Here is a 24,951-nt window from a genome sequence, read left to right on the forward strand (position 1 = left end):
AGTTCGGTCACCTTTTTAGCTGTGGATTCTATGAATTCATCCATCTTTCTTTGAAAAACCTTTATTATGACCTCCTTTATGGCTTCTTCTTTTTCACTTATCACCTTGTTTATGGTTTCCTCTTGTTTAGCTATGGCTTCCTCCCCTATTTCTTTCTTTATATTTTCACATTTTTCATTAATGATGTTTATGAATTGCATTTGTATAGCACTTGGAAGAGTCTCCTCTAGGTTTGCCAGTGACTGTTCCATTGTCTGTTTACATTGGGTGGGGGATGTTATTTCTTTATTTGACATTTTTCTTGAGATTCTTATTCTTCCCATTTGAAAGTGGGAGCAAGATTAATACTGAACACGATTATAGTTTTTCAGATATAACCAACCTAGACCTCTGTAGCTGGCAGACACTAGATGTTCACAATTTTTGATTGGTGTTATCACTCTTCCTTTTTGTGCACTTACAGACCAGTCTAATACAACCACTGATCAGCGATTTATACCCAAAACAATAAGCCTCTCAATCCAATCTTTATTGTCTTTAAGTCCCTCTGAGCCTAGAGAATAATTAAACACCTAGATATACAGTATTGCTCAACAACCATCAAGTGTAGATCCATGCATTATAAGGGTTGAAAGATCAACAGAGGACCAGAGATAGAAAAATAGAATGAGAGAGGTCAGGGGAGGTACAAGAGGATTAACGTAGGAGTGTAAGAATATTATCGTAATGAAGAAAAGGTATAGCGTAAGGATAACTGACCTAAGTTGGTAAGTATGTAGCGTATTTGAGTATAAAGTATTAGAATGAAACTTATGTGTTGCTGCACGACTAGCTCTTAGCCCAATCAGTGGCCTCACAGTGGACCATGGGATGGATCTGCGAGCTTCAGCATGAGCGTGCTGAGCAGACGTTTTCCTGTGCTGCTTCCAGGGGCGGCCCCAAGCCAAGGGTCTGGGGTTTGAGAGTTTCCAGGGCCTCTCAGTAGGACCAGCAGGAGACTGCTCTGTCCCCAGGGACGGGGCCCAGCTCAGAACGTGGGCTCCAAGGGCGGAGCCGGGCCTTTTTGATTCTCAGAAGGCAAGCTGGGCTGCTGGTAGGCCCTTCAGATCCTTGCTGTGTTTCCACTGCAGTCTGTGACTGTGGGGGGCCCCTCGGTGCTATCTTGCACAGGATTCCCAGCTGGAGGATGCCCCGCTCAAGAATTGAGGGGGGGCAGATGCTGGCTCCTATTTTCCCCGCACACCCTACCCGCTGTTGTAAGGCAGGGTCCCAGCGCCCTCCACTCTCTATATCCAGTGCTCTGGGAGAGGAGCCTGGTGGGCGGGTGGGAGCTGGGACAGCTCTGCCTCCCCTCATGGGGTGCTGAGTCTTAGGTAGCCCGCCTGTCAATCTCCAGTCAATGGCCTGAGGGAGGGGGCTGTTGAGGGAAGGGACAGGATTCTAAATTCCTTGCCCCCCCTGTTCCTGCCAGTCTTTCTCGGGCGGGGTGTTGAGGTCTGAGTTAAGTTCTATTGCTTGGCCCCAGCTCTGCTTTCCCGATAGGTTTGGGGACCCGCTGTATTACTCACGCCTCTGCGTTCCATCTGTGGGTGTTCCACGGTGATGGGGAGTCTTTCACTCCCCTCGGGTCTCCTCTGCCACCTGTGTTCTGTGTCTGGGTTCCGCTGCTTGCTGTTCTAGTTCTGCGTCTGGGTTCCACTGCTTGCTGCTTCCACGCTGGCCCGGTCCTATGCTGGTTTCTGCAGTGGTTGGGCTGGCCCGGTGCCCTCTGCTGCCCCTTTTCGTGGCTTGGAGCCGGCGGGGAGGGGTGGGGGAGGGGTCCTTGCGTTCCGAATTCTTTGAGAAAGTTGGATGTAAGCTTTGTCTGGATTTCTTTTCTGGTTTGAGTCCTGCTCTCTTGCTTTTTGAGTTCGTTGTTGTGGATTTCTTAAGGTAATTGGCTGGTGGGACTCCCTGGTTCTCTCTTTTTGTGAGAGAGAGCTGGGCAGCGTCCCTATTGTCTCGGCGCCATCTTCCCTATTCTCGAGACTCTTTATTTCTTAACTAATCACCAAAAAACTAGAAGTAGAACTATTTCTCATGTGGTAGAGCATTATCCTTGAGCAAAAAAACTTAAGAGACAGCACCCAGACTCTTGAGTTCACACCCCAGGATAGTCACCAAACATGGCTCTAAGCACAGTGATTGCCTTCAGATTTTGTTGTGTTGAGTTCAGGCCAGGGAATGGTGGAGGAATAAAGGTAGTAAAAATTACTGCACGTTTAGTTATATTTGTATTCTTTCCTGATACTCTACTGTTACATACTTTGTATGTAACCATTGTGCATTCTGTGTTTGTATATGTCCATGTGTGTACATGCATATATATGGATACTGTGGATTGAACTCAGGGCCTTGATCATGCTAGGCAAGGCCATATCCATACATATTTTTTTTGGTTTGTTACAGATTTTATAGTTGTATTTGGTGGATAGAAGAGTAGACATGTTTGTTTATCCCATCTTACCTGGAACCAATGTCTTTACTGATTTTCTTTTGCCAGTTCTGGGGCTCGAACTCAGGGCCTAGGCACTGTCCTCAGCTCCTTTTGCTCAAGGCTAGTCCTCTAACACTTGAGCCACAGTGCCACTTCTGGCTTTTCTTCTTTATATGGTACTGAGGAAGTGAACCCAGGGCTTCATGCATGCTAGGCAAACACTCTGCCACTAAACCATATCCTCAGCCCCTTAACTGATATTTTAATGAATATTTGGAATACTAGTTTCAGATTTGTTTTTATATAAATGGATATGTTATCTTGAAACCCCTTGTACAACTATTTGAAGATATTTTTTCTAAGGAAAATGTAGGGCTTAGTGTTACTAGGTAGACAGAAGTTGCTAAGGGTAAGCCCAAGAACTGTACTTCCCCTGAAAAACAAAGCCAGTTTTCTGAAAACATACATGATAATCCCATTCTCTTTGGAAGTCTGGTTCAAGGATTCTTTGTCCTAATCTAGTATATCATTGACTTGATCATTTTCCTTGTCTTACCTCTCTGTCACACTCCCTTCCTTCTATTCTGCTGTTTTCTAGTAACCTTTGTCCTCCAGAACTTCATTCATTTCATTCCCCCTACCTCCTATCCCCCCTTCATCTATGGTTCCCTACACTTTCCTTTTTTGGAACTTCACAGTTGTATATTTTATCACCAAACTCTGCTGAAGATAAATGAACTACTCTAGAACATTTATGACTTTAGTGCCTGAGTTCGAGGAATAGGAGTAGTAGTAGTCTGGAAAGGTTGGGTAAGAATGGGTATACAATTTTTGATCATAGGTTAGGGCTAGAGCTTTGTTACTGCAAGGCATTATAATAGTCTAGCCAGATGCTTTCCTACCATATTAGGACTTTTCCTCTCACACAGCATTTCTGGTGACTAGTGGGGATCAGGACATATGAAGCTCCAGTATAGCCAGGAATGTGGGTATAGAAAGAAAATAATATTAAACCACTTTAACCTGATTAACTTGGGAATATGAGAACCTTGTGGGCTGGCTTTTGGTTTTGTCTTTAGTCTTGAATTTTAATCTCATTCAGTAGAACAAACTACTAAATAACTGTAACATTAAATAAAATTTTCGTTTGGGAAAAAAATACATTGGCACGGGGCTGGGAGTTTGGCCTGGTGGTAAGAGTGCTTGCCTAGCATGCATGAAGACCAGGGTTCAATTCCTCAGCACTCCACATACATAGAAAAAGCCAGAAGTGGTGCTGTGGCTCAAGTGCTAGAGTGCTAGCCTTGAGAAAGCCCAAGGACAACGCTCAGGCCCTGAGCTCAAGCCACAGGACTGGCAAAAAAAAAATACATTGGCAGAGCTGGCCTGACATCAGTGGCTCATGCCTATAATCCTTACTCCTCACAAACCTGAGATCTGAAGGTCTTAGTTCAAAGTCAGCTCAGGAAGGAAAATCCATGCGACTATTATCCAATTAACTAACAAATATGCTGAAATTGGAACTGTGACCCAATTGGAAGAGTACTAGACTTTAGCAAAAAAAAAATAAGCTCAGGAACAAGGCCTAGGTCCTGAATTCAAGACTCTTAAAATACTTTAAAAATAACCAAAATAACAAAGGGCTGGAGGCATGATTCAAGTGGTAGAACACGTTCACTACCTTGAATAGGACCCTAAGTTCAAAAACAATCTAGTTCTTTCAACAACTTCGTGTGTGTTTGTGCATGTGTTTGTACACATGTGCATTAGTACTGCAGCACTGGGCCAAGGAGCTCTCCCTTAGCTTGTTGTTAATTGGAGATACAAGCCTCAGAGAGTTTCCTTCCTGGGCTGCCTTTACACCACATTCCTCAGATCTCAGTCCTGAATAGCTAGTATTATGTGTGAGCCACCAACACCTAGCTCAACAACCTCTTATTTCACTGTGATGAGCACTTATATTCAATAGTAAATGTTTTATCAGTAAGATTTTGTCACTTTTACTTTTTTTGGGGTTCTGGTGCTTGAACTCAGGGCCTGGGGTAGCACTTCTATCACAGTCCCACTTTGGGCTTTTTCTATGCAGTTTATTGCAGACGCAAGCCTCACAGACTTTCCTACCTGGGGTAGTTTTGCACCACAATCCTCAGATCACAACCTCCTGAGTAGCTGGGATTAGAGTCATGAGCCGCCAGTGCCTGGCTTTTATTTTTGTTTTCCCACATATTTTATTAGCATCAATTACTTGTAAAACGAGGTTCTACTTCGACATGTCCTATATACATACAGTGTGCCTTAACTAGATTTACCCCATCCTGTCATTTTATTTGTTTTAAATAAGGAAATGAAAACAGGGAAATGTTTATTTTCCCCTTTAGTTGCCTCCTTTAGTGTTTTACTTTCTCCTCAGTTTAATACATACATAAATACATAGATTAAGCTCAGAGAGACCAGTGGCACCTGCTTTATCTCATGTTGAAGCTATATCTAAAATACACTGGGACATGATAAATTATACAGGACTCTAGGCATTTACACAGTGAGACCAAAGGAAGGTATTCTTAGGGGGAGGAACACAAAGTGTGTATGTGCCTCTGATCATGTAAAATAATACTTGCTGAAACAAGTATTATTTTTATCTGTTTAAATTTAAATGGTGCTGTTATAAATATTCATGTTTTTTCCTGTACTCTAAAAGCTCCCTGGATCTTTTCATGTTTCCTATTATATTTGAATACCATATATTGTATTGATCTTAACACTGTAGTACTTGGGGCTATCTGACATTTGGGCTTATGGTAGGAGTTAGCTCCTGTCCTTTTTAAAGTTACGTGCGGCCATGTGATTGTTTTGGTCAATGAAATGTCGGTCAAAGTAGTAGGTGTTCCTCCAAATGGAACTTTTAAGAGACACATCTTATTCCTCTGGTGGATAAAGATGGAACCTCTAACTGCTTGAGTCAAGAACAAGTGCAGTAAGCTCTCATTCCAACTCACTTGAAGAAGTTTGTAGTGTAACTCTTTGTGTTAAGACACTCAGATTTTTAGATTCCTGTCAAACTATTCTATTGATACACTTACTGAATTTCCTTTTATAAATAATTGTGTTTAACACTGTGCAAATTTGGAGGTGGTTTCCAGGATATGTATTTTAAATAGGATTGCTGGCTCATATTTTCAATTTTAGAAGACTGTCATCTCTACAAGTCATCCTTTTTGCCTTGCCTGGCCTTTTTATTTCCCCTCTTGTTCCCTCCTCTTCTCTCCTCTCCTCTCTTCTTTTCTTTCCTTTTTTTTTGCCAGTCCTGGGGCTTGAATTCAGAGCCTGAGCACTGTCCTTGGGCTTTTTTCCCTCAAGACTAGTACTCTGCCACTTGAGCCACAGCACCATTTCTGGCTTTTTGTTATGTATGTGGTACCGAGGAATTGAACCCAGGTCTTCATGCATGCTGGGCAAGCACTCTACCACTATGCCAAACTCCCGGAACTCTTCTTTTTTTCCTTTTTTTTTTGTGCGAACAGTGAATTGAGTTCAAGCTCAAGGCCTGAGTTTTATTCCTTAGATTTTTTGAGGCTATTACTCTAATGCTTGAGCTGCAGCTCCACTTAATAGTTTTTTGCTGGTTGAGATGAGTCTCACATACTTGTCTGACCAAACTGTCTTTGAACCACAATCCTTAGATCTCACCCTAAGTAGTGAGGATTATAGGCTTGAGCCACAGCACTGAGTAGTTATTGCTCTTTCAACTGTCATTTGTGTAATGTGATCTTCAAAACTTTTTCTAATCTTAGTTGCTCTCTGGATACACTCTGTGTGTGTGTGTCTGTGTGTGAGTGCGCATGCATATGCACACATGTGCATGTGCCAATGTGCCAATGTTCTGGGATTTGAACACAGTGGCCTTGGTGCTATCCCTGGACTTTTGCTCAAGGCTTAATGCTTTACCAGTTAAGCTACAGCTCTACATCTAGTATGTTCTGGTTAACTGGAAGTAGAATGTTGAACTTTTCTGCCCTGGCTGGCTTCAAGACATGATCCTCCAGGTCTTAGTCATCTAAATATCGAGGCCAGCTCCAGTTACTATTTTTGTGTAAGGACTCTTACATACACATGTCAGAATCCTAACTTAAATTAGCCTAAGGAACAAAATGAGAATTTACTAACAAGTGAATAGTCCATGGACTTATGCCTTAGAGTGGTTTGCATTCATGCATTCATTGCATCCCTAAATTTCCTATTCTTGCTTTTTATTCTGATTCAGTTATTCCAGCCAGAATATCTGCAGCATATACAATGCCTCTTTCCCAATAGTTATATCAAAATCCTCAGATTCAGTCTGGGTAGTACATATATATATATGCCTTAGACTCAGAAGGTATGTATGTTTTGGTGAGAGATTACCCTCACTCAAATCACATGCACTGTGAGTGAGCCCTCATTCATTTTTTATTCATACCTCTTCTGAGTACTCATTATGTGCTAAGTGCACTCACTGTTTTAGGCTCTGGAATCCATTAACAACACAAATATGATCTCTGTTTTCTTAAAGTGTAGATAAATTAAAAGATAAATTTTAATGTGCTCCCAGTGATCAATGTGAAGTTACTTGTGAATGATCAACATTTTAACCTATTGTGGAATGAGAGAAGGCTGTCCTGAACAAGTGTTTGGATTGCAGCCGGACGTGAGTGGAATTGAGTTATGTGAAACAGGACAGATTAATAAACAGTCCAGAGTGGGAGGATAGTACAGTATATCCAGAGAGAGCCATGGAAGAAAGGAGTATATGTCAGGCACTGAAAATAGGCCAGGATGATTACATCACAGATACTAAATTGTGGGACTAGAGAAGAAGGTTCGGCACCAGCTCTCACAAGACTACCTAGTTTGCAAAAGGCTAAGGAACCCTAATGATTAATAGCTCCAGTTCATGTAGGTATCTCCCTTTGTGAGATACAGCTTCATCTAATTAATTAGCTAGGTTTACCCACTTGATTGGGATTTAAATCTAAGAATACCACAATGTCCTGTCAGGTGTCCAAGCCTAGCTCAGGCATTTCCTCTCCCAAGAAGTATTCACTACTACTCATTTCTCCTACTTTTTTGCCACTGAGAGAGGAATGCCCTCCATTCTTGTAGCCTTAGTCCCTGTTTGGAGTACAGTTAGTTTTGTTTCTCCTATTCAAGTCTTGGAAAGTTATCTGAATGCGTACCAAAGCTAATGATTGTCATCTGAACCTCCCCAAAATGTATCATCATAGCATGATTGACTTTAGTTGTTTTAGTGTTATTCTTGTTGTTGTTGTTTTGCCAGTTCTGGGGTTTGAACTCAGAGCCTTGAGCTTTCTTGCCTTTTTCCCTCAAGGGTGACACTATCACTTGAGCTGTACTTACACTTCCAGCTTTTTGCTGATTAATTAGAGATTAGTGTCTCCCAAATTTATCTGCCTCAACTCACTTGGAACTGCAATCTTCAGCTCTTAGCCTTCTGAGAAGTTAGGATTACAAGTGTGAGCCACCAGTGTGATGCTGCAGGCTTGACTTTGAAAGGCCTGTTTATCTTTTTGGCCCTAGACTGGCATCTAGGAACTTGGTTTTCAGGAGGGCTCTGTCATTCACACATCTGATAAGGATAGCATACTGTACCTTAACTGTTTATATGCAGTGTGGTTTGTATTGGATGCCTGCTTTCTTTTTGGAGTCTAGAATTTTAATATGTGCCACACAGAAAAGACCACTGCAACCATTGCCAGTAAACCTTTGTCACAGAGTCTCTCTGGTGAGGTTCATAGTAGGTTTTATTTCATGTATTGTCACAACTTGTTACAAGGCAAATTGTGTTTTGTGTATATATACTGGGAGAGGACTTTTGGAAGATTGTGCCGTGTCTTCACTAGACTTCATTTTATGCATCTTCTATTTTCTAATACTTTGTGACCTTTTGCTATACAAGTCGTATCCATGAGTGATTATATGCCAAACCCTGTACGTCTTCTCAGTAAACTACCAAATCTGAGGGTGGTCCAAAGAACTCTACATAGCACCCTTACAAAACCATTGTTAAATATTTACTGGATGCATTTTTTTTGAGACAGAGTCCTGCAATATATATTAAGCCAGGGTTTCCTGAAACTTACTATGTAGCCCAAGCTGGCATCAAAACCACAATCCTTCTGCCTTTGCTTCTCAAGTGCTAGGATTATAGGCTGGTGCTTCCATGGCCAGCTTGTTGAACACTCATATTTGCTTGTTTGTTTGGTGGTACTGGGGCTTAAACTCGAGACCTCATATTTACTAGACTGGCACTTTAGCAAGTAAGCCATACCTCCAACTCTCTTGTGAACTGATTTTTTCTCTCTCTTCTTTTTTTTTTGGTCGGTTGTGGAGCTTGAACTCTGGGTCTAGGTACTATCCTCGAGCTCTTCAGCTCAAGGCTAGTGCTCTACTACTTTGAGCCATAGTGCTACTTCTGGTTTTCCGGTAGTTGGTTGACAATGAGTTTCACAGACATTTGTGCCCAGGGTGGCTTTGAACCATGATCCTTAGATGACAGTCTCTTGAGTAGCTAGGATTACAGGTGTGAGCCACCAGTGCCCAGCTGAACTGATTATTTTAAAGAGAGTTTCACCCCCTGTCCAAGTACTGGAGATTCAGGCCTACTTTCAGCTTTTTGTAGTAGCTAGGATCACAAACATGCATCTAGCTAAATTCCTGTCCCTGGAGATGAAATCTTATGAACTTTTCTGCTCAGGAATCTCGATCTTCCCAAACTCAGTCTCCCATGTAGCTTGAGGTGACAGGTGCATACTGATTTTCCTGGCTATAGGTAAAAGGGGTCTTGTGAACTTTTCTTCCTGGGGTGCCTCTAATCATGATCCTCTTGATCTCAACCTCCCACGTAGCCAGTGTTACAGGCATGGGCCACTGGCAGCCAGCTGTTGTATGCTTTTTTAAAAGAGAAAATGTGCCTGGCAAGGAACCAGGGCAGCTGGTGATGGGACTGACTCACCCTCTGAGCAGTTAGCTTTGGCTCTAAATGTGCACACTCCATTCTGTAAGCTACTCCTGGAAAGGAGTCTGTGAGCCCTGAGCAGCATTAGAAAGGTTTATACTGAATGTCATTATCAGATCTGCATTTTGAAAAGACTAATACTCAAGAATCAGAAGTTTGCTTTGTCAGATTTAAACTTAAAGCCAATACAATTTCTTGAAAAAGTTTGTCATAGATAAGAAATTTGATCTAATATCTAAGCATTCCAAATTCTAGCCCAAGTTCCTTCATCAAATCTTTACTGAGTTCTTCTTTGTGCCCTGTGAGAGGGAATTTGTGAGATCTAGTTCCTCTTTGGCTTTACTTCTAAGCTGGGTCCTGCAAAAACAAGCATCATTTATACTGTTTACAACAGAATACTCTGAACTTGTTTTTAGGTGGTTGTGATTTTGTAAGCTTTCAAAATAGGAATGTAGAGTTCTTAATTTAGAACTTAGGAAAACAGTAAGTGAACAGGAACTTTTAATTCGTTTCCTATGATATTTTATATCACTGCATATTTATCTATGTGATAGTTTTCACATTTTAATTTTATAGTCTTTCAGTGAGTAAAAATGAAATAGTTTCCATAATTTGCCATCATTGTTTTTGTCTTTCTTGATGAGTCAGGTGTGGCACTTCCTAAGGGAAAATTTAATTAGACTGTGCAATAATCTTGAAAGTAGAAAAAGCTGGTTTTGTACAATAAAGTAGATTTTAAAAATTTATAAAATCTTTACAGAAGTAAAGTATCCTGTACTGAGTGAACAGAGGTTACTGTCTCTGGTTTGCATGTCTAACAGTAAGCTTGAAAGCACAGGATCTTCTGACCACTGAACCTGAAATTCTGTATGCAGTGTTTTTCATGAAATAAGCTTACCACGAGAAGGTTGCACTTATATTTGTCTTGGGTATTCCAAAATTTTCTATTCAGAAAATTTCTTAAAATATTGATGCAGAAAATTCAAGATGCATAAGAACATGCAAAAGCATCACATTGATTACATGTCTGTGTATTGACTAATCTTTTAAATAGTGTCTCAGAAGGATTAAAATTGAGTCTCTGTTCTGAGCATGTGGTGTTGACTGTAGCCTGGGAGTGTGCCAGTTAGCCGATGCACCTGTGCCTTCTCACAGGGTTTTGTTGTGGCTGCCCTGGAAGATGGCAGGGAATTGCCTCACTATTCTAATCACACATTCAGGGCAAGGAAAGCTGCCTATGAGGTTTCTCCTGCTCTGACTGACAAGAGTCCCAGAGATGACAGTCTAACCATCTGGTTGTAACTCTAAAGGCAGGGGAAACAGAAGAAAATAGAATAAAAATCAAACACACACACCCCAACTGCCACTAAGCCCATATTGATCAGAATACTTGTCAACGATATCTTTTTGCACTAAACAACACTCTGAAATCTGGGTATAATGGCCTATTTTCAGTGTGCAAATAGAACACAGAAACATGGTGCTCAGATCTGAGATAGAAATTTGAGATTTAGGTAGAGAGACTTAATACCACACTGGGGACTGGCAGGCCAATTACTTTGGGTCTAATAAGTTGAATACAACTCCTAAAGGAAGCTAGATGTTTTGAACCAGAGAAAAAATGTACTTATGAAAGGTTTCATGCATTTCTTTCTTTGTTTATTATAAGTCCTCCAAAGTTTATATGAATTAAAGTTCTCTAGGGCATATGAGGGCTTTGAAGAGAAAAGGAAAGGGGGAAAATAGTTGCTTACATTTGAACAAATATCCTACGAAATTGTTAATATTCAAACATTGTGACCTATGATAATAGTGATTTCATAAAAGTGAACCTAATATGAGCTCATTTCATCATAGTTATTTTTCTTGCTGGTCCTGGAGCTTGAACTCCTGGTGTTTCTACTTATTCTGCTCAGAGACCCTACCAATTGAGCCACATCTCCACTTTTACTGGTTAATTAGAGATGAAGAGTGTTGCAAATTATTGTCCCCAGCTAGCTTTGAACCTCTGTTTTCAGGTCTCGGCCTCCTGAGTAGCTAGGATTATAAACATGAGCATTTAACTCATGACATTCAGTTGCACAAATGTTTTGAAAATATTATCAGCTTATTATATTAGACTTAGCATCATCAGAAGTGGGAAGTGCTCATAAATTCTTAAGTGCTCATAAATTCTTGGAGGCTTTTTGATTTTTTGAGCCCAAGTCTAAGAAATAGAAGCTGTCCTGGAACCAATTACCAAGTGTTGGGATTACAGGCATATATTACCATGCCTGGCTCTAAAATATCTTTATTCTTTCTAATAATGTGTGACATTATTTGCCTGTTATCAAACTAGTATTTGTTTTTAATGTAGGTATCCTTGGGGGAAAAAATTCAGAACCCCAAGATATGCTCACTAAAGTACAATAGCATTGTAATCCATGGTGTAGCTAAAATGGAATAGCTAAGAATTGCTAGTTTTAATATCTAGGTTGTTACCTGTGTCCCTCTTAGGCAGTCATTAGGTGCAACCGTAAAACAATATTTTTCCAACATTTCTTAACCTTATCCTTAAAAAAATACTTGCTGGAAGCTTGCTATTATTCCCTGACTCAAAATATTTGTGGTACTCCTATGGAAATTGCTTTCAAAGTCACTTTATTATGAGCCATCAGTTTTGAAACCTTCAACCACAGCATTGTAGAGAGAATCATTTTAAATCACTTTAAAGTTTAATAAGATTTTTCAAGAAGGAACATCTAGCACAAAATAAGTTCAAGCTCACACCTGATGGGAACTCATATTTTGATTGGAGATTAATGATATTTATTTGTGATAAAGAAGTCCAGGTTAGCCAGGTGCCAGTGGCTCTTCCTTATAATAGTTGCTTAGGAGGGTGAGATCTGAGGAATCCCTTAAAAGCCAGCTGGGGCAATAAGTTAAACTCCTGTCTCCATGTAACTACCAAAAAGCTGGAAGTGGAGCTGTGGCTGCTCAAAAAAGTAGAATGATAGTCTTGAGGACAAAAGCTCACAGACAGTGCCTACACCCTGAGTTCGAGCCCCAGGATAAACACAAAAAAAACAGTCCAAGTTAGTGATATTGTTATACACAGGCCACTCTGACAGAATATTAATGTTGAGATTATCAAAGTCCTAGCCAAAGAAAAGAGGCCAACAAACTTGACTTTATGGTGGTTGGTTTTTTTCCAGTCCTGGGGCTTGACCTCAGTGCCTGAGCACCATCCCTGGGCTGTCTCAAGACTAGTGCTCTACCCTAGAGCCACAATGCCACTTCCAACGTTTTCTGTGTATGTGGTACCAAAGGAATCGAACTCAAGGCTTCATGCATGCTAGGCAAGCACTCTACCACAAGGCCATGCTCCTGGCCCCAGTTTATAAATTTTTTAAAAAATATAATTACATTATAAATAAAGTTTTGTGCAGAGGGATTACCATTTTGTAAATCAGGTAAGGAGGACATTCCTTTTGGGGGTAATGTCACATCTTCTCTTTCCCCCAGTTAATTTATAGATTTCAAAAATAAGGCGCCTAGGCTGGCATGTAGCTCAGTGGCAAAGCCCTTGCCTAGCAAGTGTAATGTCTAGAGTTCAATGCTCAGTACCAAAAAAGAAAAGATTTTTAAAAATACAGTTAAAAAAACACAAACAAAAGTAAGGATCCTTTCACACTGGAACATACAGGACTCTAGACATTCACAAATGTCCAAAGGAGCAGAACTTTCTTAGTAGATGAACATAAAGGCAAAATACTTACATGCATCTCATCATATAAAATAATACTTACTGAAATGAACTCCAGGAAGCAGAAACAAGAGGGTTTTTTTTTCTTTTTTTCCTGTTCTCTCTTTTTTGTCTTATTTCTCTTTAGGAGGGTTAGGAGAGGGAACATAAATGGAGGACAAAGGGTGAACAAATGAAGCAATGATACTCATTAGACACTCTTGAAAATGAACTATACAACTTTTATGTGGAGATATGAGGGAAAAAACTGGATGACAGCAAGGGATGGAGTGATGTCACATTGTCTAAAAAGAAATATACTCATCACTGTCTTATATAACTAACCCCCCTATATACCACTTTTGTAATAATTTTTAAAAATAAAGAACCTTTCAGAGTTCCACAGTAAAATAAATAGGAAAAATCTTACTGTGGTGTTGGTTATTTACTTTAAAATAGTTTATCAGAAGCTGAAAGCGGTATAGAAAAATTGACAGTTTAAAATCTGATAGTTATATGGGTGGCATTTTTACCATTCTCTCTGCCTTGTGCTTTAAGGTTTCAAAACGTTTTAAGTAAGGAATCTAGATGTAGGAATTGTATATGCATATATTGTAGAACTATAGAGGTATATCATCAAGCATAAAATTGGGTGGACAGTAGTTATGGATAAAGAGGAAGTAGAGCCAGGTGTAGTGGCTCACACCTATAATCCTAGCTATTCAGGAGACTGAGATCTGAAGATCTCAGTTCAAAGCCAACCCGGGCACTGAAGACCATGAGATCTTATCTCCAATTAACCACTAGAAAACCGGAAGTGGTACTGTGGCTCAAGGGGTAGGGTGGTAGCCTTGAGCTGAAGAGCTCAGGGACAGCACCCAGGCCCAGAGTCCAAGCCCCACAAACGACAAAAAAAAATAAAACAGGAAGTAGATAGACATTGATTGTGCAGGGCTTTGTTGGCCTTGATGGGGACATTAATAAATATTCCAGGAGCCAAGGGCAGCCATTAAAATCTCAGCATGAAAGGAAATATCCAATTTTTTTTTAAGGATGAGTCTCTAGAGAGTAACTTTGAGGAAAACAAGATCAAAGTCCTAGAACTAGTTAGGAAGCTGCTGTTAGATTCTAGATTTGAGACTATGTACTAAACTTAAAGTGTTGTGTTGCCTAACATAGAAAAGTAATGTTGATTTAGATTACTTAAGCAGTTAACTTAGATGATTGGTTGATTCTCTGTGGTGAGGTAATAGAGTCAAGATACTTCTCTATATTCTGTGACTAATATGGGGAGGTGCCATAATGAGACCACTAAAAGGGAAGAAGAGCCAGGGGAGAAAAGTTCATTGTCTCAGTGTTGTTCATCTTTCACATGGTTGTATCCGGTTGGCAGGATTTTTTCTCCTTCCTTTCCTGTTCTCTTACTTCCTCCTTTCCTATTCTTTGTTTTATTTTTTCCCCTTCCTTCTTTTCTGTTATTTTCCTTCTTTTTCTTTTTTATTTCCTTCCAAATCTCTTATTCTACAAATTCTAGACTGGGTGATAGACCTTGTAGGACAATTCAAAGAATCACCATCATCTACAAAATGGTTGCAGGAAGTGGTGCTTTTGGCTCAAGTAGTAGAGTTCTAGCCTTGAGCTGAAAAGCTCTGGGACAATGCCCAAGTCGAGTTCAAGCCTCACAACTGAACAACAACAAATAACTATTTCCCCCAGTCGCTGGTGGCTTATGCCTATAGCTACTCAGGAGGCTGAGATATGAGAATCAGGCTTCAAATCCAACTCAGGCACAGAAGTCTGTAAGACTCTTATCTACAAATAACCACCAGAAAACCAGAGGTGGCGCTGTAGCTCAATGTGGTAGAGTGCTAGACTTGAGCTGAATTGCTCAGGGACAGCACCCTAGGCCTAGTGCTCAAGCCCCATGATTGACTAACCCTCCCCCTGCCAAAAAAAAAGATGGTTACAAAAAGGAAAGAGGAAAGTTTGTTAGAGAGTAACACAGGAAACATGAATAAAAAAGCTTTTGGACGTTAAATAAGTTGTTTCAAGAGGGAAAGATAGAGTAATCAACGTGTCAAAACAGCACAGGGGTACTTACTGATGAGGGCTGGGGGGGAAGCATAGGCTGTTTTTCACGAATTCTGCTGTGTAATGTAAGCCAGTTAAGGTGAGACAGACTGTGGATAGCTTTTAGGAATTTTCAAGTAAGGAAATTGTATACTTGATGGAGAAAAATGTATTGGGGTCAAGAAGTAATTTGAGGATGAACATAGAGATTTGAATTTAACAGTTATAAACTATAAAGACAGAATTCTCAAGGGAAAGGGGAGATTTTTTTTTTCTTTATGTAGAGAAAATTTGGAAATGTTAAGACAGTGGAATGACTTTTTTGTCATGCAGTGAGCTCCCTGTCAGTGGAATAGTCAAGTGAAGATTTGAAGTCTTCTGGGAAGTTTAGCTTATGTTCAAATCCCAGCAGTTTTTTTCCCCCCAAGGTTGCTTTAAGTATTGCACACTAATGAGCTATTCAGTAGACTTTCTTTTTCTGGCAGCTCTCCAGAGATTTTATGGAATCACTGAGCCAAATTAGTTTGTTTGCCTTTGATCTTGAGGGATGAAATTAAACTTTAGATTCACAGATAAGAAAATATTGAGACTTAGGGTCTGGAAAAGCATCGTCATCAACAATGAACCATGCTCTGAGCTTACAGGTACTTTGGTCAAGGTAGTCAGTCACACTTTCTACACTCAAAGGTCTTTTGTTTAAATTCTTTTAGTTTTATCTGTCCATATTTTTGTAAAACACTGTTACTTGGAATAAGTTAAATAACACTGAAAGGACAGGAGAAGTGCAAAGGAAAGCAAAATTTGCTTTCTTTTTCTTGCTTTGCATATTTCTGCTTGGGGTTTTTTTTTAACTTTACATAGAGTTTTGTTTTTCTAAGGACAACAGGAAGTAATTAGGTTTTATCCAAGTTCTCTAGCTTTTATATTAGATCCTGTACTGATTGCTTTGGGTAGCATTTAAAACCATTCAGGGGTAACTTTTGCCGTTTTGTCTCAAATGTCTTAGGTGCTTATCTTTATCCAAATCTGGCTTCAAGGGTTACTGGAGCATGAACAACATAAATGACTGAACTCAACTAATTTTCAGAAAGCTAGATATTACTCATTATTTTCCAACGTTCTCATTCATTTGTTTTACAGAATCAGTAATAGTATAACTGATTGAAGTTTTATTTCTTCTCAGAAGTATCTTGAATTCTGTTTAAAGTAAAATGGCTGAGGACCAGGAGTTTGGCCTAGTGGTAGAGTGCTTGCCTAGCATGCACAAAGTCCCAGGTTCAATTCCTCGGTACCACATACATAGAAAAAAAAGCTGGAATTGGTGCTGAGGCTCAAGTGGTAGAGTTCTAGCCTTGAGAAAGTCCAAGGACATTGCTCAGGCCCTAACCTCAAGCCCAGTACTGGCACAAAAAAAAGTAAAATGGCTGAATCTAGTCATGGAAACTAGAAAATACAAGTACTGGAAAAACAACTTCCTGTTCCTGAAGAAAAATTGGGACCATCAGATGTGATAAATACCTTTTGAGAATAATATATAATATATATAATTCATATAGCTAGCACCTCATTTGCTTTTTTTTCCTGGTGCTGGGGCTTCAACTCAGGACTTGGGGTCTGTCCCTGAGCCTGTCTGTGCTCAAAGCTAGCACTGTACCACTTGAGCTACATTACCACTTCCGGCTTTCTCTGAGTAGTTTATTGGAGATAAAAGGCTCACAGACTTTGGTGGTAGGGCTGACTTGAAACTGCTCCTCAAATCTCAGCCCCCTGAGTAGCTGGGATTACAGGTATAAGCCAAGAACACCCAGCTCATTTACTTTTTTAAAGGCCCATAAATAGGAATTCCACTTCCCAACTAATTCTAAGCCTGCAGATTTTACCTGTTTCTTTGTTTCCAAGGAAAGTAAAGTACAGAAGTTGGGTCATTTCCTTTCCGAAATAGATAGATACTTTTCAAATGTGTTAGGAATCTGATTTAACTGTCCTTTTTTTTTTTTTTGCCTGTCCTGGGCCTTGAAATCAGGGCTTGAGCGCTGACCTTGGGCTTTCTTCCAAAGAGTAGAGCTCTACCACTTGAGCCACATCACCACTTCTGGTTTTTCTATATGTGTGTTACCGAGGAATCAAACCCGGGTCTTCATATATACTAAGCAAGCACTCTATCACTAGGCCAAACTCCCGGCCCTTCACTGCCCTTTTGTATGCTTGTTTTCTTAAAAAACTTTTGAGATAATTTTTTAGTTGTAGTATGAGATTTTGAGATAGTAAATTCAGACAGGAGTTGGACATATAGTCTTAGAAGCAAACTTGTAGCCAGGTACCAGTGGCTCACACCTGTAAACCTAGCTACCCAGGAAGCTGAAATCTGAGAATCGTGGTTCAAAGCCAGCTGGGCACAAAAATCCATGAGACCATCACCATTTAACCACCAGAAAACTCAAAGTGCCGCTGTGGTTCTATGTGGTAGAGTGGTAACCTTGAGCTGAAGAGCTTAGGAACAGTGCCCAGGCCGAATTCAAGCCCCATGACTGACCAAAAAAAAAGCAAACATCCCGTTCCAAAGAAGGCAGTCAACACATCTTACTCTATTCTGGTTAAATGTAATGTTATAAGGCTTTAAAGAATGAATGAGGCCCAGTGGCAGAGGCTCATGCCTATAATCCTAGCTACTCAGGACGGTGATATCTGAAGAACACAGTTTGAGGTCAGACAAGTCAGGAAAGTTCATGAGACTCATATCTTCACATAGTCACCAAAAAGCCAGAAAGAGAGCTCTAGTAGTAGTGGTAAAGTGCTATCCTTGAGCAAAAAAGGCTATGCCACAGGCTGTGAGTTTTCAAAAAAAAAAAAGAAAGAAAGAAAGACCAATTTTAAAAAGGCAAGCAAAGCCTGGCTCCAGTGCCTCACTGGAATCACTATAATCCTGACTGCTTATAAGGCTGAGATCTTACGATCAAGATGTTCAAAGCCAATTCTGGCAAGAAAGTCCTTGACACTTATCTCCAATTAACCACCCCAAAGTCAGACTAAGAGCTATAGCTCAAGTGGTGAATTGCTAGCCTTGAGCAAAAAAATGCCCACAGAGAGCTCAGGCCCTGAATTCAAGCCCAGGACCAGCACAATTTTTTTTTTATTCTGGATGCTGAGTTTGGTAGTGTATGTCTGTAATCCCTGCATTCAGGAGGCAAAGACAGGAGGAATGTAAGATGAGGCCAACCTAGGGTACATAGCAAAATGGTATTCCAAAAATAAAAATAAAAAGTACTTGGCCCCGGGAGTTTGGCCTAGTGGTAGAGTGCTTGCCTTGCATGCACGAAGACCTGGGTTCGATTCCTCTGTACCACATACATAAAAAAAGCTGAAAATGGTGCTGAGGCTCAAGTGGTAGAGCTCTAGCCTTGAGAAAGTCCAAGGACAGTGCTCAGGCCCTGAGATGAAGCCCAGGACTGGCAAAAAAAAAGTACTTGAGGCTCTTACCTCCAGTTAATCATTAAAAAGTAGTGTGACTTAAGTGTTACAACTCTAAATAGAAAAAGCCAAACAAGGCCCTGGAGTTCAAACCCCAATACTAGAATAAAAGAAAAAAAAAGTTTGGAGCCAGGAGTTTAGACTAATGGTAGAGTGCTTGCCTAGCATGTATGAAGACCCAGGTTCGATTCCTTACTACCACATACATAGAAAAAAGCCAGAAATGGTGCTATGGCTCAAATGGTAGATCTCTAGTCTTGAGAAAGTCCAAGGATAGTGGCCAGGCCCTGAGTTCAAGGCCCAGGACTGGAAAAATAAAGTTTTGAGTATCTTGAGAAAAAACTATACATATTTTATAGTAAAAATGATTCCTAACATGCGAAGTCTACATCAACGTGTTAAATTGAAACTCCTTAAAGATAATTTTGAATTAAAAGGATGTTAAGCCTATATACCTAGGTTCTTAATTTTAATGTATATATAAACATTAAAAATAGAATAATGCAGATTTTTCAGAAGCTACCACAAACTGGAGCTTTGTCTTTCAGATTTTAATTTAGAATAAAGGTAAAAACCATTAAAATCTGTTAAAATAACACTAGAAAATAGGCCATCCAGGCCTATTAGAGGTCTTCCAAAGAGTTCTTTATTATCCATAGTGAGCTAAGAGATTAGAGATAGAAATTAAATTGGGAGGGTATAAGGAGAGTGGTTGGTAATTCAGTTATTACTGTTGCAGTTCTCAGTACACTTTCACTAACAGAAGGTTTCTTATCATTTAGACCAAAGTTTAACAAATTGGTTTTGTAAATCAGATCTAATTTGTCACTTGTTTTGGTATGTCCTATGAACCGTGAAGAATGGTTCTTATACTTTCAATGGTTGAAGAACAAGGAAAGTATAATATTTCATAACACATGAAACTTATATAAAGGTTAAATATAAGAATAATAAATGGCCAGGAGTTTGGCCTAGTGTAGAGTGCTTGCCTAGCATGCACATGCACGAAGACCTGGGTTTGATTCCTCCGTACCATAAAAAAAGCCAGAAGTGGTGTTGTGGCTCAAGTGCAAGCGCTAGCCTTGAGAAAGCCCAAGGACAGTGCCCAGGACCTGAGTTCAAGCCCCAGGACTGGCAAAAAAAAGAATAATGAGATTTTTTTTAGAATAATGAAATTTTATTTATCATTTTAACTTGTTTATGTACTGCTTTCATGCTATAATGGCAGATTTTATTAGTTCCAACAGAGACCATATGGTCCACAAAAAAAAACCCAAAAATCTTCCCTACCTGGTCCTTTACAAAAAATGATAACAAGGGCTGGGAGATTAGCCTAGTGGTAGAGTGCTTTCCTAGCATGTATGAAGACCTGGGTTCGATTCCTTGGTACCATATACATAGGAAAAGCTGAAAGTGGTGCTGTGGCTCAAATGGTAGAGCTCTAGCCTTGAGAAAGCCCAAGAACAGTGCTCAAGCCCTGAGTTCAAGCCCCATGATTGGCAAAAAAAAAAGTTTAGCCAGCATGCTTCCTTGGCTGAGACTACATCTTGTGCTATACCTCCAGACACAGCTTTTCACTTGTTAATTGAATATTAATGACTGCTTCGTGGTAGGTGGCAGTAATGCTTGTTGGTTGATATAAATTTATGTTTTCTTATTTACTTTTTTGGTCAATTATTAGTATTTTTTTACTGGTCCTTGGGCTTGAACAAAGAGTCTGGGCACTATTGCTGGGCTTTTTCTGCTAAGGGCTAGAACCTGCATTTGAGCTTAATGCCTTTTTTTGCCAGTCCTAGCGATTGAACTCACTGTTCTTGGGCTTTTTCTCAGGCTGCCTTTTTCTGTGTATGTGGTACCAAGGAATCAAACCCCGGGTCATTGTGCAGGAGAGGGAAGCACTCTTACCACTAGGCCAAACTCCCGGCCCTCACTTAATGACTTTTTGGTGGTTAATTGGAGATTAGACTCACAGACTTTCTTGCCTGGGCTGGCTTTAAACTTCATCCTCTGATTTCAACCTCCTAAGTAGCAAGAGTTACAGGCATGAGGCATAAGCCACTGTCCTTTTAATTTTTCTGAGGGCTTTGTTAGACAGTTGGCCTCTAGGAGTGGTTAGGGGATGTGGATAGAAAGCAAGAGACTTGAATTCAAATAACTGACCTTCAGATGCCTAATCTGGGCTCTGGAGACTAGTGAGTCACATGATGTATGTTTAAAAAAATTGATAAGACAAAGATGGCTTTCATTTAGAAAGTACAGCAAAGTTTGTTTTTTATAAATATAAAAATTTGGGGGGGTAAGAAAAAGCAATAAAATACATATCATGTGTTATTTTGTGATGTTTGTTTTGTTGTGTTTCTGGATAGATATTTATGATCTAGCTCTCTGGACTACTGAAATGAAGAATATGTGAGGTAAACAGACATGAAGGTGAAAGGTTGTTTTCCTGTGACAATGAAGCAATGATAGGTTGCCTTGTTTTATATAGAGAGATAAATTTGGAATTAAAACACAGACATGACTCCAGTTTGATATTAGTGTTACCCTCAAAGCAGAGGCAGTCAGCTCAAAGGACACATTTATAGCACTCAGGACTTTAAGTAGAAGTTTAAAAGTCTCTTTGTTCACATGGGCAGGAGTTGGCTGGTAAGGAATAAGAAAGGAGCTAATCTTGTCTGACCATTGGTCAAACTAATGTCTACCTCTCATAATGAATATACAGGATATATTTTCCTACAAACCTAAGGATTGCGACCGTCAGATGCTTCTTTACTTAAGGATTTCTTTGAAGTACAAGATTTATCCTCCCTGGTTTTAGCTTAGTCCTTCTTGAACCTGTTTACATTTTCATTTTGTTCCACTTCTTGAGCTGATGAGTCCTCTTAAGTTCCATGAGCATTGTTAAAGGTCCTGTTTTCCTTTCGATAAAATTGTCTTTAGGTTTCAGGCAGTGCTCCTTTGTGACTTAATTGAGTGATTAAGTGCAAATCAATCATTTCCATACTCTTCTTGATGCTTATTAATTTGTTTCATAACTTTAGAACAACATTTTTCAAATTTGACACTTGACATTGGCCATTTAAGTCTGCGCATTGTAAAGGGACTGTCTCGTGCCTTGAAAGGATACATCTTGCCAATCCTGGGGCTTGAAGTCAGGGCCTTGGCACTGTCCTTATGCTTTCTCAAGGCTAGCGCTCTACCACTTGAGCCACAGCACCACTTCCAGCGTTATCTGTGTATATGGTGCACAAGAATAGAACCCAGGGCTTTGTGCTTGTTTGGCATGCACTCTACCACTAGGCCATGCTCCTGGCCACCCTTGTGGGATATGTAGCAGTAATCCCAGATGCTGGCAACCGCAATTACAAAATGCCAATTAATGTCTTCCGAATAGTCCCAAATGCCCCCTAGGTTTGGAAATCAAAATTGCCTTCCATTAAGAACTATTGCTTAGATTCTTGGATTTTCTATACTGCAAACTTGTACTTTTTTGACTATCTTCATGATATAGAGATTTCTTTATCCAAATCACTGCATGTTCTTAATTTTTTCCAGTTCTGTTAGTGTCTAACTTAAATGACAGTGACATGTTTCTAAAGTTTCAGTATTTCAGGGGGATCTGGGTTTTGAAATTCAAAGCTAGACTGGGCTGTATAGCAAGACCCTATGGCAAGGAAAAAAGGTGTAGTTGAAAACATTCATGTTTAATAATATAAGGACTGTTTCTGTGCCTGTATTGGTGTTTGAACTCAGTACTTAGATGCTGTCCCTTAGTTTTTTACTCAAAACTAGTGCTCTTACTACTTGAGTCAGAGCTCTACTTCCAGCTATTTGCTGGTTAATTGGAGATAGTCACACAGACTTTCCTACCCGGTTTAGCTTTGAACTAAAGTGCTCAAATCTCAGCACACTGAGTTGCTAGGGTTACAGGCATAAGCCACTGATATATAAGGACTATAAGATATATATGGACTTTAAAAAAACATTTCTTCAACTTATATGTAGTTACGATTTCAGATTAGGTTACTCCTTTGAACGATGAGAACAGGGAAAGAAAGTGAGAGAAAAGACATTCAGAAAAGCAGTGTGATGATGGCGTGTGTGTGTGTGTGTGTGTGTGTGTGTGTGTGTGTGTGTGTGTGTGTGTGTGTGTTCCGGTCCTAGAGCTTAAGCTCAGAGCCTGGATACTTTCCATGGGCTTTTTTTTCTCAAAGCTCATATCCTGCCACTTGAACAAAACCTTTGTTTCTGTATTTTTTTGGCCATTAATTGGAGATGAGTCTCATAGAGTTTCCTGCCCTGGCAGGCTTCAAACTATGCTCCTTAGATCTCAGCCTTCAGAGTAGCTAGAATTACAGGCATGAGCCACTGACACCAGGCTTGCAGTCATGCTCTTACAGATGGCAAAGATATGGAACCAACCAGATGTCCTTCAGTTGATGAATGGATCAACAAGATATGGTATTTATACACAATGGAATTCTATGATGCTGTCAGAAAGAATGACATTGCCCCATTTGTAAGGAAATGGAAACACTTAGAAAAACTCATATTAAGTGAAGTAAGCCAGAATCAAAGGAACATAGGCCCAATAGTCTCCCTCATTTGTCAAAATCAATAGGAACCTTGGGATCTCCTAGCAGAGATTCACAATAGAACAAAATCTAGATACATAAGGCCATATAGTATGACGCTAAATTTGAGGACCTCCAGGATATAGAAACAAAAGCCATATAATGAGTGATTGTTGTCCTTAATGTAGTATGTTATCTCTCATCTCTTTTTCTGTCCCTTGGTTATCTCATATTTTTACAATATTTCACCTTGTTATCTGATATATTTTATGTATGCTTAATTGGTTGTTTGAAATAGGAGAGGGAAGGGTGAAATCAAGTTGTGAGGGGGGGCAGGGGAGGGAAATGGGAAACAGGACATGAGAAAGTATATCAATATTTGTGAAGTAATGTACCTTCTATCTGATGAACATAATGAACCCTTCTATTAATTACAATAAAAATATGAAAAAAAAGATGGGATGTGAGCTGGGCGCCAGTGGCTCACACCTGTAATCCAAGCTACTTAGGAGGCTGAGATCTGAGGATCTCAGGACTAAAAGTCTGTGAGACTCATCCCCAATTAACCACCAGAAAACCAGAAGTAGCACTGATGCTCAAATGGTAGAGCCCTAGCCTTGAGCTTGATGATCTCAGTGACAGTGCCTGGGCCGAGTTCAAATCCCACAACCAACCCCTCCAAAAAATGGGCTGTATTTCACTTACTATTTCTTCGGCCAATCATATCATTCAACCGTGGCTGTTTTTCCCTGGTCTTAGAACTTGAACTTAGTTTCTTCACCTCTCTGCTCAAAGCTAGTGCTCTTCACTTGAGGCACAGCTCCACTTCTGGCATTTTCTGAGTAATTTATTAGAGACAAAGAGTCTCATGGACTTTTCTGCCCTTGGATGGCTTTGAACCATGATATTTCAGCCTCCTGAGTCACTAGGATTCACAGGAAGGAGCCACCGGTTCCAGTCGCAACCTAGGCTTTTGACAACCCTGTCTTCATGACTGCTTTGAGAGCTAGCTACAAACAGCCCCAGTGGCACTTATACTTTATTGCTTCAGCTCTATATGTACCTTCACCTAATCTTTTAACACACTTTATACTGTAGGACTTGATGGTATTTTTTCCATTACCCTAGGACATTTGAGATTGTTCTTAGAAGAAATTACTCACTTTGTATAATTTGATGGCTGCTATGTATGGGGTCACTGGGACAGTGTCAACTGCCCTTTGGGACAAGTGTAGATTGATTGTTTAATTCAGTTTTGTTCTCTTCTCTAGGATACTCGCAAGATGAAGCGCAATAAGCCTTCTAGCAGCAGCGAGAGTTCCGACGATTGTGAGTAGGACTGGCTGGCAGCTGGTAACCTCTCTATATATGTACCCATTGAGAATTTTGTGTTTGACTTGAAGATAATCCATTTCATACTTCTTTCAATAGTTAAAAATGTTTCAGGGAAGAAATCTCCAGGGTCTTTTTAAGCTTAAGTTTAATTAGTGAAAGGCAATTTAGGTATAAGTATTGGTTTTAGCTGAACATGGTTGCCATGCTGTAACCCTAGCTACCCAGGAGTCTGAGATCTGAGGATCGTGGTTCAAAGCCAGCCCAGACACTAAAGACCATAAGACTCTTTCTC

General features: G+C 40.0%; 1 protein-coding gene across 1 annotated transcript in view; it reads left to right on the forward strand.

Annotated features, from left to right (window-relative positions):
• The window catches only part of Jade3 (jade family PHD finger 3), a 113,263-nt gene that overhangs the window by 37,421 nt on the left and 50,891 nt on the right, over positions 1-24,951 (forward strand). The window contains exon 5 of the mRNA XM_090325613.1: positions 24,596-24,653. Coding sequence (XP_090181739.1) covers positions 24,596-24,653 — 58 coding nt within the window. The remainder of the gene's footprint in view (positions 1-24,595; positions 24,654-24,951) is intronic.

This window comes from Megascapheus bottae, chromosome X (genome assembly GCF_031878675.1).
Source record: "Megascapheus bottae isolate mThoBot1 chromosome X, mThoBot2.hap1, whole genome shotgun sequence".
Taxonomy (NCBI): Eukaryota; Metazoa; Chordata; class Mammalia; order Rodentia; family Geomyidae; genus Megascapheus; species Megascapheus bottae.